Raw genomic sequence first — 14,624 nt, forward strand, 5'->3', positions numbered from 1 at the left:
GTGCACAGGAACACCCAAAGTGATGTGCAAAAAATGTAATGTACATCTCTGTTTCACAGCAGAGAAGAACTGCTTTCTAAAGTTTTAAAGTCTCATTACACAAATGTAATCTGGCAAAAACCAGTTTTTGTGGCTTTATACTGCTCTCTGAGCACCATTCTATATGTGAATTAAAAATTTCCTCTTTAATTTTGTACCATTGTGGCAAAAAATATATATATATTAAAAAGTGATGTGGAATATTTTTTATCATGCATCACCAACATGTGTGCAGTAGAGGGTTAATGGCTCATACGATCTCGCTGCTTGTGTATTTCATAGCTTTAATATAGGGAGGAAGAAGAATATAAAATCTAACTTTAAATGTAATTTAATGTAAGAAGGTTCGATTCCAAATGCCACATTTAGGTACGTTCTGATGCAGCATTTTAGCTATACTGTACGTACAAGTCTGGAATGCAGCGTATGAACGTCATTTTGGAATCTGTTGGAAAAAAGAAACTTAAAGGTGAAGCGAAACAATGTTTTGCTAGCGTTTTAGCATTAATTAACTGCTTAGCATGTAAGAGCCTCTTAGAGACAATAAAGTGTTAACGGATATATTAGTGTACACAGAGAAGCAGCAACTTGCAGTGTAGGATGTGGGAGAAATAAACAAGATGCCTGAAAGACTGTGGAAGAGCAGAAGTGAGGAGGCCTTGAGAACAGAATGAGCCCTTTCAGTGCAAAATGCAAGGCAAGCCGTTTTGAGATAAGCAGGCACACAACTAGAGAGGAGCCAGGGGGGTTTCGAGTGAGAGCAGCAAAGGTGGGGGGAGTTATCGAAACTTGGGAGAGAAATAGAAACTTGGGGAGAGAAAGAGTATGAAAGGGAGGACATCGCCTAGCATGGGAACTTTTTGCTCGGACGCTGCCGAGATCCACTTGGGTTAGGTAGAGTTCTAGGCAACTAGCACCAGTGCACTGGAGAGTTTGTACCACGTATAATTTGGCTATATTGTACTCATTTATATTTTCATATAAATTGATCTAAAAGAACTTTTGGTGTTAAGACTTTGCTTGGGTAACTCAGTCAAAACCAATCGGTTCATCGGGGCAGTGTTGGGGCCTATCTGGGTCAAGAAAAAATATCCCAACACATCCAAGCATGACGTCCATCCAAGCAGGCGCGATTATGACGCGGGAGGAAAACTTGAGGGGCCAGGGAGCGGCGCAGGAGGTAAGTACTCGAACAAGACAGAGAAATAAACAAAACAACTGAAATAAGCAAGAGGCAGGGTGGTGAGACACCGAGCAAAGACAATTGCGAGAAAACAGGCTGAAGGTTGACAACATTAAAGCAAACAACTGTCATCCTTATAAACACAGGATAACAGGTGCATGCCATCACTGCTGATTAGCCTGTGGTCTGACTCGCGGGCTCCTCCTGGTGGCGACTGGAGGAGCCGTCCTGGGGCCAGCCCTGACAGATGGTGCAGGCTCAAGGCTCTTCTATAATATAACAAAATAAATTTTCCTGAATTCTAATGTATTCTTGAGTTGAGGCTTACAATCCAAGATGGCTGACAGTAGCATGAATGCATCAAATGTCCCAGGCATATCTGTACAGAGTTTCTACTCAAAAAGGCCTAATGAGGTAAAAACAGACTCTATTGCCCATATTTAGATTTAGTAAAACTATTTTTCCTTAAAATCTAAGTTTTTTTTTTTACCTCATAAACCAACTGTCCTCATATGTGGACGTTATGCAAAAATGGCAATAGGTTGAATGATATATCATCTCATAGATTTTTAAGCCATTTATATAAATAATAGTAGTACATTTGTACAAAATAGGTTGTTCCTGTAAAAGAATATGTATAATTTGAAAATCAAATTATTGAACAGAAATAAATTTTCCATTTATTTCTTAAAGAGAAATCAAATCTAAGGAAGAAGGGTTTTTTGTTATACATTATGTGTTGTTTTTCAACCAGAGGTAGTATAGATCATCAACAACACAAGGTTATTGAGGATATTTCTGAAGACAGTGGGTCAGAGTACAGCGACATCAGTGAAGGGGAATATGAACCAGTTTTGGATAAGTCTAGTTCTGAGGCAAGATGTGAGACGGAGTGAAAATGAGAGCGAAGAAGAAAATGAGGAAGGTGTAAATAAACGTCAAAGAAAACAGAATGTCAGAGGCAGGAACAGAATTTGGAGATGCAAAGATAATCATTACCAAGGGGTCCCACCTGTGTTCATGGGTAATTTTGAGGTGAAAGCACAGGGTGTGGAACCCATTGAGTTGTTCTCCAGTCTGTTTCCAGACACACTAATTGATGAGATTGTGTACCAAACAAACCTTTATGCATTACAGAAAGGAAAAGAAAATCTTAACCTTACTAATTCAAAGCTGAAAGTCTTCCTTGGCATTATTTTGACAATGACGTGCATACACTATCCCAGAATTCGAATGTATTGGTATTCCAATCCAGATGCAATGCCAGTCAACCGATTTGAGGAAATTCAACGATACCTTCACTTTGTTGACAACAATATAATTGCTGAGGGAGACAAGTTTTTCAAAGTCAGACCTGTACTTGATGAATTACAGGCATGATTCATTTTCAGCTGTAAAACCAGAAAAATTCCAAGCAGTAGATGAGATCATCCCATTCAAAGGCAAACACTCAACAAAACAATACACACCAAAGAAACCTAAACCATGGGGTTTCAATTATGTGCAAAGTTTTCAAAACTCTCCACCTTGGAAGGCGTTTTCAAAAAACTCAGTTTTCGGTGACCGAAAATGGGCTGAGGCCCTGTCCACACGACACCGGAGATTTTTAAAAACGGAGGTTTTTATCTCCGTTTCAGCCTACCGTCCAAACGATAACGCCGTTTTCGGTCACCGAAAACTGAGGTTTTTGAAAACGCCTTCCAAGTTGGAGACTTTTGAAAACTCCGGTCTCGGCATATTCGTGTGGACAGGGAAAACGCATGTTTAGGAAACCGCTGATGTCACATAGTGAGTCTGTGCATGTCTTTTTTTGTTTACATTCGCTCAGCTTGTTCAGCATGGATACGCAGCGGATACGCAGCTGATACGCAGCCGTGTGGACGGAGATATTTTTGAAAACGGAGACAAAAACCTCAGTTTTTAAAAATCTCCGGCGTCGTGTGGACAGGGCCTCATAACTGCAGAGTACTTGTTTGCACAGTAAGTATCAGTGATTACTAATTATATGTACTATGTAAATAAGCTACTTAAAAGGTTTCTGCATCTTAAAATAGATGGCTGAATTGGAAGTCAGAAGCATCAAAACTGCAAATGAGACTCTCTTTCAAAAGCAGTTGCTTTACCTGTGAAGATATCATGCAGCTGCATTAGCAGCAGAAGCTATTCTGCCGGTATGTTTATGGTTTGTTTAGTTATAAAACCAGCATCTTTTAAAATGTCAGTCTGTCACCCAGTAAAAATACATTATTTTAACGATTATTACAGAGACATGCAGCACATGATACAGATGTGCTGGAATGTCTGGAAAAAAGCTAGGTACATTCTGCATACTAATCAACATTTATTTTTCATTCAAATGTATAAATCAAGCCATTATTCTGACAAATTAAATTTAATTGTTGTGAACTTAATTAGATCCCTATATCCAGATGTCTCCACATTCAACTGGGTACAGTGTGAAACTTGCGAAAAGTGGCTGCATACAGACTGTGCTGGGGTGCAGCAAGAAAATCTCCAGAACACAAGTTTTAAATGTGGATGTGACATGCCTTCCCCTTTCCCATACACAAATAAGCGAAGGAGCCAATTACGATAATGGGAAATTGTACCAACCATGTTACTGTTGGAACAGCCATTTATTGAAGATACTTGTTTCATTCCAGTCTCCTTTCAGTTCTGAGTCAGAAAGGTGTAGGATGTTTGATCAGCGAAGAAGAAATTCAGGTAATAACCACACTTCCAATTATTCTTTTTCTAATGTTTTCTTCTGCTATGACTTGTATGTACAAGTCTTTAGTTATGCTTTTCTTTCTTCTTACTATGCCTCCATCGTTTTATTTTTCTAACCGAGAACTAATCATAAGTCAACATCATTACTGACCTCACTAATGCTCTTGTGGCTGACTGCAGCTAAATGCTCACACAAATGTTAACATGAAGTTTAAAGTCTTTCCAGCTTAGAGACACTCACTGCAGTAAAGGAGGGACAAACCTGTCAATACCTTAAATTTTGCACGAAACATTGTTTCAAACACATTACTCTATTTCTTTTTCCAGCTGTGAATGTTGTCAAGCTTTTCACACCTTTATGACTATATTCATAACTTGAAAGCACTGCCATTCCTTCAGGCACTGCATACATTTCAGGTTATTTAACATAATACAATTCATTCTCAATAGGAGTTACATAGGCAACTGTTCAGTGGCGAAAAGAAGTCGGCGCAAATGTTTCTCTGGAACCATCCCAACAAATGTATGAAGCTTCGGACCATTCTTAGGCCTAGAGTGTCTAAATTTAGCACTGACCGTTTAAGTCTGTTTTGGATAGGTTGTTTATTGAGGTTCAACATTGTTCCATGTTCATCATGTACAATTGAATACAATGTGAATAAAATTTGTGGTGTTTTTTGTGGTGTTTTGTGTTTTTTCCCTCCCCCAGATTGATGAGCTGTATGGAACAATTCTGGCAGTTCTGAGTTTGGACAAAATGGAACTCAGAAATGTTGATTATATTCTCGATGTTATGCTGCCAGAGGTAGGAAAATTCAATGATGACAGTATGTTTCATCAAAATAGAACTTTTATATTAACAGTACTCTTAACACTACCCTGCAAAATGTTTTATTAACTGCTAATGATTTTATGTCTACTACCACTGCAGGTGACTAGTGATACTGCACAGGCATGAAGGTTTTAACCGGTACCAAGGAGAGCTATCTTTGGCTACTTCAGGCATCATTGTTTGAAGATTATAAAAGGCAGTTTTTTTTTTGTTTGTATGTTTTTTTCCATTCCTCTTCTTTATCATATTATTATGACATAATTTGAAAATTCCTGTATAATGTTCATTTATTCACAACACTTTATTTTTTGTCTTATTTTACTGTACTTGTGATGCTGCAGACACACGAGCAGGAGACTAGGGTGGTAGCGGGCCGTATTTATTATCCATAGTGGGATGCGCTATAAACGCGAAAACCAAAACCTGGAGGTACAAAACAGGATTACTGATTTAGACAGTTAACTTAAACTCATTCAAGTTCAGGATTGTCCTAAAGGAATGTTCCTCAGCTCATTGCACAACCATAACTTGAGTTTTAAATTATCTAGTTAAACTGAGAAATCACCTATACTGAGCTATATTGTTAGCTAATAACCTCTCCTTCCTTGAGCTAAAAGGTGAGCAGAGCAGATGAAAACACAAGAACATACGGTACAGAAGGTGACCTACAGGGCAAAGTACAACAGCTTGTCTATTATCCATGTCTCTTTAAAAGATCGTCATAAACAGTTTGTACGTCCCATAAATAAAACTATTTTTTATAACACTGACCATATGCCGATGTTCTGCTGTGTGTACCGGGACACGAGCCGCTGTTCTGCTGTGTGTACAGGTGTTACACCAGATTCTGTGACCATCGAGTTTTGTTTTTGTGGAAGGGCTTACCACAATGTGTGCGTTAGTTGTAACTTCAATGCATCACCTATAAGTGTCGCTAATTGACGAAAACACATTAGAAACATGCGTACACCTGAGGTCTCACGTTCAAATCACATTTCGTACATCTGACCGTTTGCGTGAAACATGGCGTACGCGTTCGTACATGATGTCCCAGGTGTCAGTTGAGATAAAGACTGAACTCTCATGTGCTATATGGCACACCAGGTAAACAGTTTGACAACAGTGCTTAAAATGTATTTCTAAACTCCCCGTTGCAATACGTGCAAGCAACGGAATATCAAAGCCTTCCTAAACTCAGAGCAGCTCATACCAACCAAAGTTCTTAGTTAACCACTACTAACAAGCCAGCTAACTAGATAAAGTTCCCCCGCGTTATAACGCAACCACCGTTACGTAACGCAACGCATCAAATTTGGCGTGTAGCGCGTTGATTATTTCCCATAACTATAAATAATTAGCCGAATACGTGAATCTGAAGAACTTTGGATGCACTTACCTCGTTGGGCTCCATTAGTTCTCTCCGCCAGACCGCCAAAAACGCGACTGAGCAATACTTCGCCGCCATAGACGTGAACGAGAGTGAGGCAGCGCTGTGATTGGTTAAATGCGTTCGATTGCTAAAAGGTCCAAGTATGTCTCGCTGCAGCCTGCAGGAAGGCGGAGTTGGACATCCAACCCCGCCCACATCCAACTCCACCCTCTAATGCGCTCTCGTGCGCCAACCCACTACTTCTCCATTCGAGAACTGTGGCACTTGAAAATATGCATAATAACTCACAAGTGTTCAAGAGGCACGTCGTTGCGCTTAATTTACACATACCTCGTTTACTTTGTGTATCGTTCCACGTATGTTATTCATTATTTTTATTTATTGGGTGGCGAACGTAAAATGTTGACGGGGGGATGTAAAATGGACACAAATTAAGTATTATATCGCGATGATCGATCGCCGGTGGTTGGCGTCAGAGCGAACTAGTAACTCATTGAATCATATATGTGGATCTGAGGTAAATAAACTAGATTTTTTTCGGCGTGAGAAATCGGATGTGTGGTGTGAGAGCGTGTGAAGACGGTCAAATGCGTGTGTCTCACACTCGATGCGTGAGAGTTGGCAACTCTGCTACTATAAGTACACAATTAAAATGGTAATGTTTACTGTTTACTGATAATGTTGGTAATGTTGGTAATGGAGAAGGGGTGTAATCAGGGCTTAATTTGAGCCGGATCAGGATCCGGGAACTCTTTCATTTTGAAGGGTGCGTTCCGGGAACTGTCTGCCTCAATCCGATAACTTTCAAGCCTACTAATTATAAGTTATGAATAAATATGTCTGCGTTGAACCAATTAATTGAACAAATAATTCTATAAAAGACATTTTAAACACAAGATCCACATTCCTAAATCACATAAGAGCTCTCCTTTTTAGCGATGCCTTTCCATGTCTCCCCTATAAAGCTAGTTATACTTTTGTGAGTGACCATAGCGCGCGACTCCGCACACCTCGCGCGCGTCACATTCTTTGCAGTGTCCTCCTGAAACGATATGTGGTAGTATAAAGAAACACCCCTCAAACACAGGGGAAGGAACATTTACCTGACCAATTTTAATGTTGCTTTGTGTTTCAGATTTGAAAAGTGCTGGAATTTAGGCTAAAGTACTTGAAAATGCACTTAAAATGCACGTCGGCACTTAAAACAATTACAAAACACACGTAAATAATTTAAAAGTAATTTATATATATACGAATTGGCTTGTTATTTTGACATTTGTGCGCCTAAGCGTTGCGTTTTGTGTGCGATCCGGTGACATTGTTGGCCTCAGTGACCCCAATAGTATACGGCGCGAGACTGGGAGACTCTCACCATGGCTCTCTCATCCTGGCTGCACCGCGCTGGTGAAGTTCAAGTCTCGCGTGATAGGAATTTCTAAATAAAAGTAATAAATGCAAATTTACCGTTTCTACATAAATAACTACATATACTACTTATACCTTCACTCTTTGTATTTACGAAACATCCTACATGGCATTATAAGGATGTTTGCAAAGGATTTGAAAACTTCAATGCACATTAAACTTAATGTTTTGCAGATAAAATTCAGGTAGAAATACATGAAAACACACAAACAAAATATTTCCATTTAGAACTTTATTTTTGCAAAAGCCGCATGGCTTCCCCTCTTTAAACACTGTTCAATTTACAGTTGATTGGTATTCCCAATTTGTCAAGCATTGTTCATTGTTCCCATGCGAAGTTTACAATGCAGAGAACTTAACAGGCTATTCTTAAATGTTTTCCTCTCCATAAAGTAACTTTATGAACATATACACTGCCAATACAAGACTAGAATGTAAGATTCGTTTGTCTACAAAAACGAGGTATTTTAACTTACACTAAACGCTGGCGTCGGCCATCGTTTTGCACACGAACGAGCATGCGCGAGATCAGGAACGCGTTTGTACCACGGCCAGGCAGCCACGCACACGCAGCCACGGGGAGGTGGTCTCTTGACCCTGTGTCTCATGCCGCTGTTTGCGTTCCGGCATCGTTTGATTTACAAATTAAGCACTGGGTGTAATAGTAATGTTGGTGTTTAGTGTACTCAAGCAGCCCAGCCCACTTTCGCAAATGGTGACACACCTGAGCAACTCTAGTGATATGGCAGTGTTGTAGAGACCAAGAGTGGCACGATGAACACTATTCTGACCAGGCCCGTTGACAGTCTTGCTGGGGCCCGGGACAAGAAAGTTTCATGTGCCCCCCCCCCCCCCCCCCCCCCCCCCCGCGCACGTCATTTGAATTTCCTCTGTAGCAGACAATCCTTCTGTTAGGTCATATAGTATATAATATAGCCACACATCAAAGCTGTTTCTGACAGCTGACTGGTTTATACTTGACGCGTCGCCAGCGGCGCGAGGGTTCGCGCGAAAATGACGTAATCGCAGTGGCTCCGCCCGTACGCGAGGGCCTCGCGCGCTGTCGGTTCGCGTGCACCTCTCGAATTTTGTAACTTCGCGCGAGCCGCGCTTCAGCGCCATGAACAAAGTCATGTTTGTAGGGTTCATACACCTTTACAAGGTGGAATTCAAGCACGTGTACGTCACTTTAAAGGTCCATTTCAATATTTTCTAGCACGTTAAACTTAATTAAGTTAAATATTTATACATATACTCGAAATGATTCGAAATAATTCGCTTTTTATCACATTATTTAATGGTTGTTTATTTTCAAAACGCCCAATCTTAACGTCTTCACGAGAACTATTCAGTCAGACAGCTATTTGTTGTGAAACGAAGTAGTTACAATTTCAAGCATTTTTAAGTACTTTAGCCTAAATTCCAGCACTTTTCAAACCTGGAACACAATGCAACTTTAAAATTCGTCAGGTAAATGTTTTTCCTTTCTTTTCTGCGCTCCAGATTTCTGTATTTACTTTAACTATCCACCACTGTATTTCCCGCTGTTGGGCCAGTACCAGCCGGCTACGGTCGGTGCTGGATCAAACTATTTTCCAGTGGGAGGCGGGGGTGTATGCACTTAATGGAAAATATGCAGATAGGTAAAAAACATATATATTTGAGCCATTGAGCTTATTATGAGTACATAATTTTTTATTAATAAAAGATTTCAAGATTATTAAAAAATTATAGACTTTAAATAAAAAATAAATTGCTGGGCTCTTTAATGGGCCCCCCTGGCCCTAAGACCCGGGACAACAGACCCGGTTGTCCCCCCCTGTCGACGGGGCTGATTCTGACTAAAGCCTGGTTAAAATCAATCGAAATAATTCGCTTTTTTATCACATTATTTAATGGTTGTTTATTTTCAAAACGCCCAATCTTAACGTCTTCACGTTCTCTCATGTTTCGTCCTGGAATTACAAGAGGCTCGTATTTGTTAACGTAATTTCAACATTTTAATGTACTTTAGCCTAAATTCCAGCACTTTTCAAACCTGAAACACAAAGCAACATTAAAATGCGTCAGGTAAATGTTCATTCCCTTTTTTTTGAGGGGTGTTTCTTTATACTACCACATATAGTTTCGGACAACATTGCAAAGTCATATTTATGTTTGATGCCTGGTGTAAATATACGGTCTCTGGTCAGGTAAAATGTTCTTTCACCGGTTTTGCAGGGGTTTTTTATTCTCCACTGCCACCTATCGCCACCTATCGTTTCGGAGAACACTGCAGCGACGCTCGCGACGTTCGCGAAAGTATAAACGCCTACACCGCTCGCGCAGGGTCGCGCGAGGTGGGCGGAGTCGCGCGCTACGGTCGCTCGCGAAAGTATAAACCAGGCTTTAATGTGCTTAGCCGTTACTGTCTTATCATGTGCCTTTCCCTGTGCCTTGTTTTAGTAAAGTTGTAAAGGAACTTTACAACCACTGCTGCTACATTAATATTTATTTTATTGCTGTACCTTTGGGTAAGAGAGTAATGTAATTTAAATCATTTGTATGTCCTGTACATATTCAGAACTGACAATTAAACTATTCAAGAAAAATCTAAAAAGATTGTACTAAGACTTAAATTATTCATGTGGGATAATAAAGAAAAACATACATTTTGGTCAATAACATGTGAGTGTTTTTCTTGGCATCTGTTAAACTAATTAAAATCTGTAAGTTCTGTTTACTGGGAGCAAAAACAGTCCGAGTTTCGAACGTAACATGGGCGTGGCTTCGGACTTGAGAAGAGGGTGAAGTTGGATGTGGGCGGGGTTGGATGTCCAACTCCGCCTTCCTGCAGGCTGCAGCGAGAGGCTTCTCAAAAGGTTTACTTTCCCTGAGAAGCCTGGATGTTTAATCACAGGTCTGAATCTGTATTTCTGAGTTTTGAATCAGAGCGATTTGAATTTAAGGATCTGAATTTTTTTTTATGTGAAAAATGCAAGTTGTAATCTTAAAATGTATTTTTTTCCAACAGCAAAGTTCACCATCTCGCAAGTTCAAAACATAAAAAAGCATTGTTAAAATTCAAATTTATGAATTATGCCATTAAATATTAATATAAGTTTATTAAATGTATTGAAAATATAATACAAATATACAAAATTCAGATTCAAATACTTAGCTCCATACATGAATGCCCGTGCGCACTCACAGTAACTCTATTGCACCATCTAAAGGCAAAAAATGACCAGCTCTACTAGACTGTGTAAATGCCAAGCTTCATAGAGGTCTAAAAATACCCACTTGATAATGTTTAGATCACTTCAGCCACCATAAACAATCCCTATTCTGTAAGGTCTGTGTAAAAATGATGATTGTGTTAAGATTTTCCATGAAGTAATCACATTCAGAAGCAAAGCAGGACTGACTAAAGAAAATTCCACACTCTGGTTCATTGTCAGACATATAGCTTTTTATTTTTCCAGTGTTTTGAAAATACCTCCACTTTCTGGAGTGGACACAGCATGATACAAACAGTCGAGGAAGCTTTCCCCCCACACAGACACACGCACAGAAGGGGGAACCATGTCCCCTCCGAGATGGTTGGTATAGTCCAGTCCTGTCATCCTAGCCGGTCCCCTATCTACACGCTTGTATCATACAATACTTACAGAAGAAACTGAAATAATGAACATGATGGAAGAAATATGATAAAAGATGGAATAGATATGTACATTTAAGTTATTTTTTTACAGGACTATTTAAAATTCAAGTCAGATTAAAATACCAATTGCAAAAAAATGAAATTAAAACGGTACAAAATATGTTAAGACAAAAGTGGAATGCCAATGGAAAGGAAGATCCTTGTGACCCCTGCCCCTCCCCCATCTGTTAGGCCTGGAAACCCCACTGAGGTGAACTAGGAATCTCTCATCCTTTCACAGTACTTTAGTGAATAAGAAAGATATGGCACTCGTTGACTCAGGACCACAGAGATCCACGTCTTTGATATCACTGCCTTATGCCAACGTTTTTGCATGAGCTCATGGTAGGAACACATAGGAGACCTAGACCTGCATGTTGCATGAGAGGCGTTTGGCACTCCTTCAGGTCTGTATGAAAACGGGAGGAACTCTTTTCATCATAAAAATAAACACTATCCCACATCACAGCACACAAAGCGGTCCAGATCACAGGTCCAGAAACAGCCAGTGAGAGCGAGCAAACCATTCAAGTACAGGGGAGAGGGAGCTATATACACTTACAAATGATAACACGTACAATTACGCTTTTTTTTTGTAAGTATTACAGCAAGCAGATAAGATACATTCTTCATTTTGGTTACAGGAGGACCAATCATGATTGAGACCTCCTTACACTTTCAACAACAACAAAAAAAAGGCTTGAGCAATACTTTGACACTACAGTCCGTCTTTCCAACATCTCCTTCAGCCCTGCTGTGACCTACATCGTCATGTGCCTCTGAGAACTTTCTTTTGCCATTTTGTCTCTCTCTCTTTCTGTTTCACATTGACTTTCCAACATGACTCTACCCTCTCACAGCCTATTTTGAACATTAAGTCTTTCAGCAATACTGGGGATTCACCAGGTCTAAATTGAGACCCTGTGTCAGTAAGTCATTTCATTATGGGGAGGAAAAGTCGCTGGTCTTAAAAGCAGACCCTGGAGGTCAGCGGGAGTGAGTGTGAAAAATGTCACGACACTCCTCCTGACAGGCGTCACATTGGTGTGGTCCCTGGCAGTTTGCTTTGCTTTCCATGTATAAACATCAGCCTCCATGACGAGGATTACAAAGGCACCCAGTTGCAAACACACAGTTCGCAGCCCATGGTGAGGACCCTAGGAACACATGCCTGCTGCTTCCCCATTTCCCCCAGCAGAGGGCGCCCACAGTCACAGATACTGATAGAAACGGGAGCGCACCACCTGGGTGCCGGAGAGTTTATGAGGGTGGGCGTCGGACACCAAGCCGAGGCTCCTGCCCTGAGAGGCCGCCACCGGCGCCTCTCCATTGAGCATGTGTGCCGGATTGGAGCAGGAGGGCACGAGGGCGGAGTCCAGCTCCAAACCTTGCCTGCCGGGTTGATCCGCGGCGGCCAGGCTCACCTCGGGGTTGCTGGTGCGATGGCGCTCGCGCGCAATCCACTCCGTGATGGAGAAGTCTTGTGAGCCACATCTGGGTTTCAGGCGGTCCACGGCAGAGAGCTCAGTGCCGCGGGCTGGCCAGCCGCACGCGACCGACAGTTCGGCGAAGTCCTGCTGGCCACCCATGGTGTGGCGGCGGCGTATGTTGGTCTTCGTCTTGCGGCGTGACTCCGGGGACCTGGTGCGCTGCGCCCCCACGCCGAACATGTCATCTGCGGAGGCGCGGAGACGGCACTTGAGCCGATCTGTGATCTTGATCCGCCAGGTGGGCTCGGAGCGTTCCGATTCGCTGCGGGCCAGCCGCGGGCTGGCGGGCTCCTCATCGGCATGGGCGGCGTCGGTTGATGACTCGCTGTCCGTCTTCCGCCGGCCAGCTCTCTTGCGGGCAAGGGTGTCTCCGGCGACGATGCGGTGGCAGGGGAGGAGGGGGGCAGGGTTTTCGGGAGGGGGCGCAGTGCAGCCCACAGACGGGCTACTCTCGTCGGCAAGCCCGCCCTCTCGGCCCACGGCGAATACTGAGAGGTCGCTCTCGCTGTCCGTCTCCACATGCCGGCCCTCACTGACCAGCTCGCTCCTCTCGTCATCTGCCTCGTCGCCGCGGCTCTCTGCCACGGACCGCACCTCCGGGCTCAGGACACTTGACTCCACGCCCGTCAAGAAGGTCATGGAGGACGTGGTGGAGTAGTCAGAGGTAATGGAGCAGACCTCGGCCCCTAGCCCCGCCCCCTCCGGCCAGGGCCCCGCCGTCCTGCCTTGCCTGATTCTAGGGATGGAAGCACGGGAGCTGGTGCTGTTCAACGTGCCCAGGTCCGACACGCAGCCTTCGTCGTAGTTGGAGGGGTGATCCGAGAGCGAGTTCTGCCGGGCCGTCCGTGCGTGATAGCTCGGCCTGGGGGATTCGCTAGGTTTGGTGTGCTGCACGTTCCTCTGAGGAGGGAGCTCGGTCTGCTGACCATTGGCAGCTGCGGTCACCAGCCTCTTTCCTGCATCCCCATCCTCTGACCTTTGGTGGCGATCGCCATCACCAACCTCGGCCTCCGCCTGCTCGGGTTGGTTGTCGGTGGGCCAGATCGGGTCCGCCTCCTCCTGGAGGTCCTTCTTGGAGAAGACGGCGTCCAGGTCGTCGTCTGAGCTGCTTGGCTGGGGCTTGTTGGCTTTTTTGCGTTTGCGGCTGGCAAAGATGGAGGTGCGCAGTAGCTCTTTGCTATACTGCTCCTTACCAGACCAGGAGCCCTGCTGCACAGGCAACAGCACACAAACCACACGTCACATGTACTCTGGCTTTGGAAGGGCAGAAAACGCTTCCTAAAAGTTACACCTGAATTTTTTTTAACGATTATTAAATGACAGGCCTGTCTAGTGGCATTTGTGCAGCTCTGTGCTATAGCAACAAATTTTAATCTGAGCATGATTTACCAGGAACTGATGAGAGTAGCAGTATGACGTAACTTATAGAATAGAGATGGAAATAGTGAAAGTAGTATTTGTGAATGAAAGTCAGGATATACATAGGATCTCTGCTGAACTACTGATCATCTGAGCTAAACCTAATGTAAATAGAACTCTGGACTTGAACTAATGTATGTAATGGATTATAACATCCTTGTCGATACATACTCACCTTTGATTTGGCAGAGTCACTGGCGGTTGAATCTGATGTTGGCACGAACAAACAAACAAACAAACAAAACAGAGAACGTAAGTGTGTACATCAATGAAAGTGTGATAGCGGGCCAAAACCCGCACTACAGACAGAAAGCTACATAGCGAATCTTTGAGCACAAGAACAGCACAGACACACAGGAATCGAGGGACATGGACAACGCAGTGAAGCCATCACATGCAGAAGAACAGAGACGGTGATGCTTGGGAGGGAAGTG

At 42.8% G+C, this 14,624-nt stretch overlaps 1 protein-coding gene across 3 annotated transcripts in view; it reads right to left on the bottom strand.

Moving 5' to 3' along the window:
- Positions 1–11,028: 11,028 nt before the first annotated feature.
- The window catches only part of arhgap21b (Rho GTPase activating protein 21b), a 44,899-nt gene continuing 41,303 nt past the window's right edge, over positions 11,029–14,624 (bottom strand). For 2 of the 3 annotated variants that reach the window (XM_076973749.1, XM_076973751.1), the window contains 2 exons: positions 14,366–14,397; positions 11,029–13,980 (listed from right to left, as the gene is read on the bottom strand). In XM_076973749.1, coding sequence (XP_076829864.1) covers positions 12,493–13,980; positions 14,366–14,397 — 1,520 coding nt within the window. In that variant the 3' untranslated portion in view covers positions 11,029–12,492. The remainder of the gene's footprint in view (positions 13,981–14,365; positions 14,398–14,624) is intronic. The other variant, XM_076973750.1, reaches the window with a different exon arrangement.

The sequence above is a fragment of the Brachyhypopomus gauderio genome, chromosome 14 (assembly GCF_052324685.1).
Source record: "Brachyhypopomus gauderio isolate BG-103 chromosome 14, BGAUD_0.2, whole genome shotgun sequence".
NCBI lineage: Eukaryota > Metazoa > Chordata > Actinopteri > Gymnotiformes > Hypopomidae > Brachyhypopomus > Brachyhypopomus gauderio.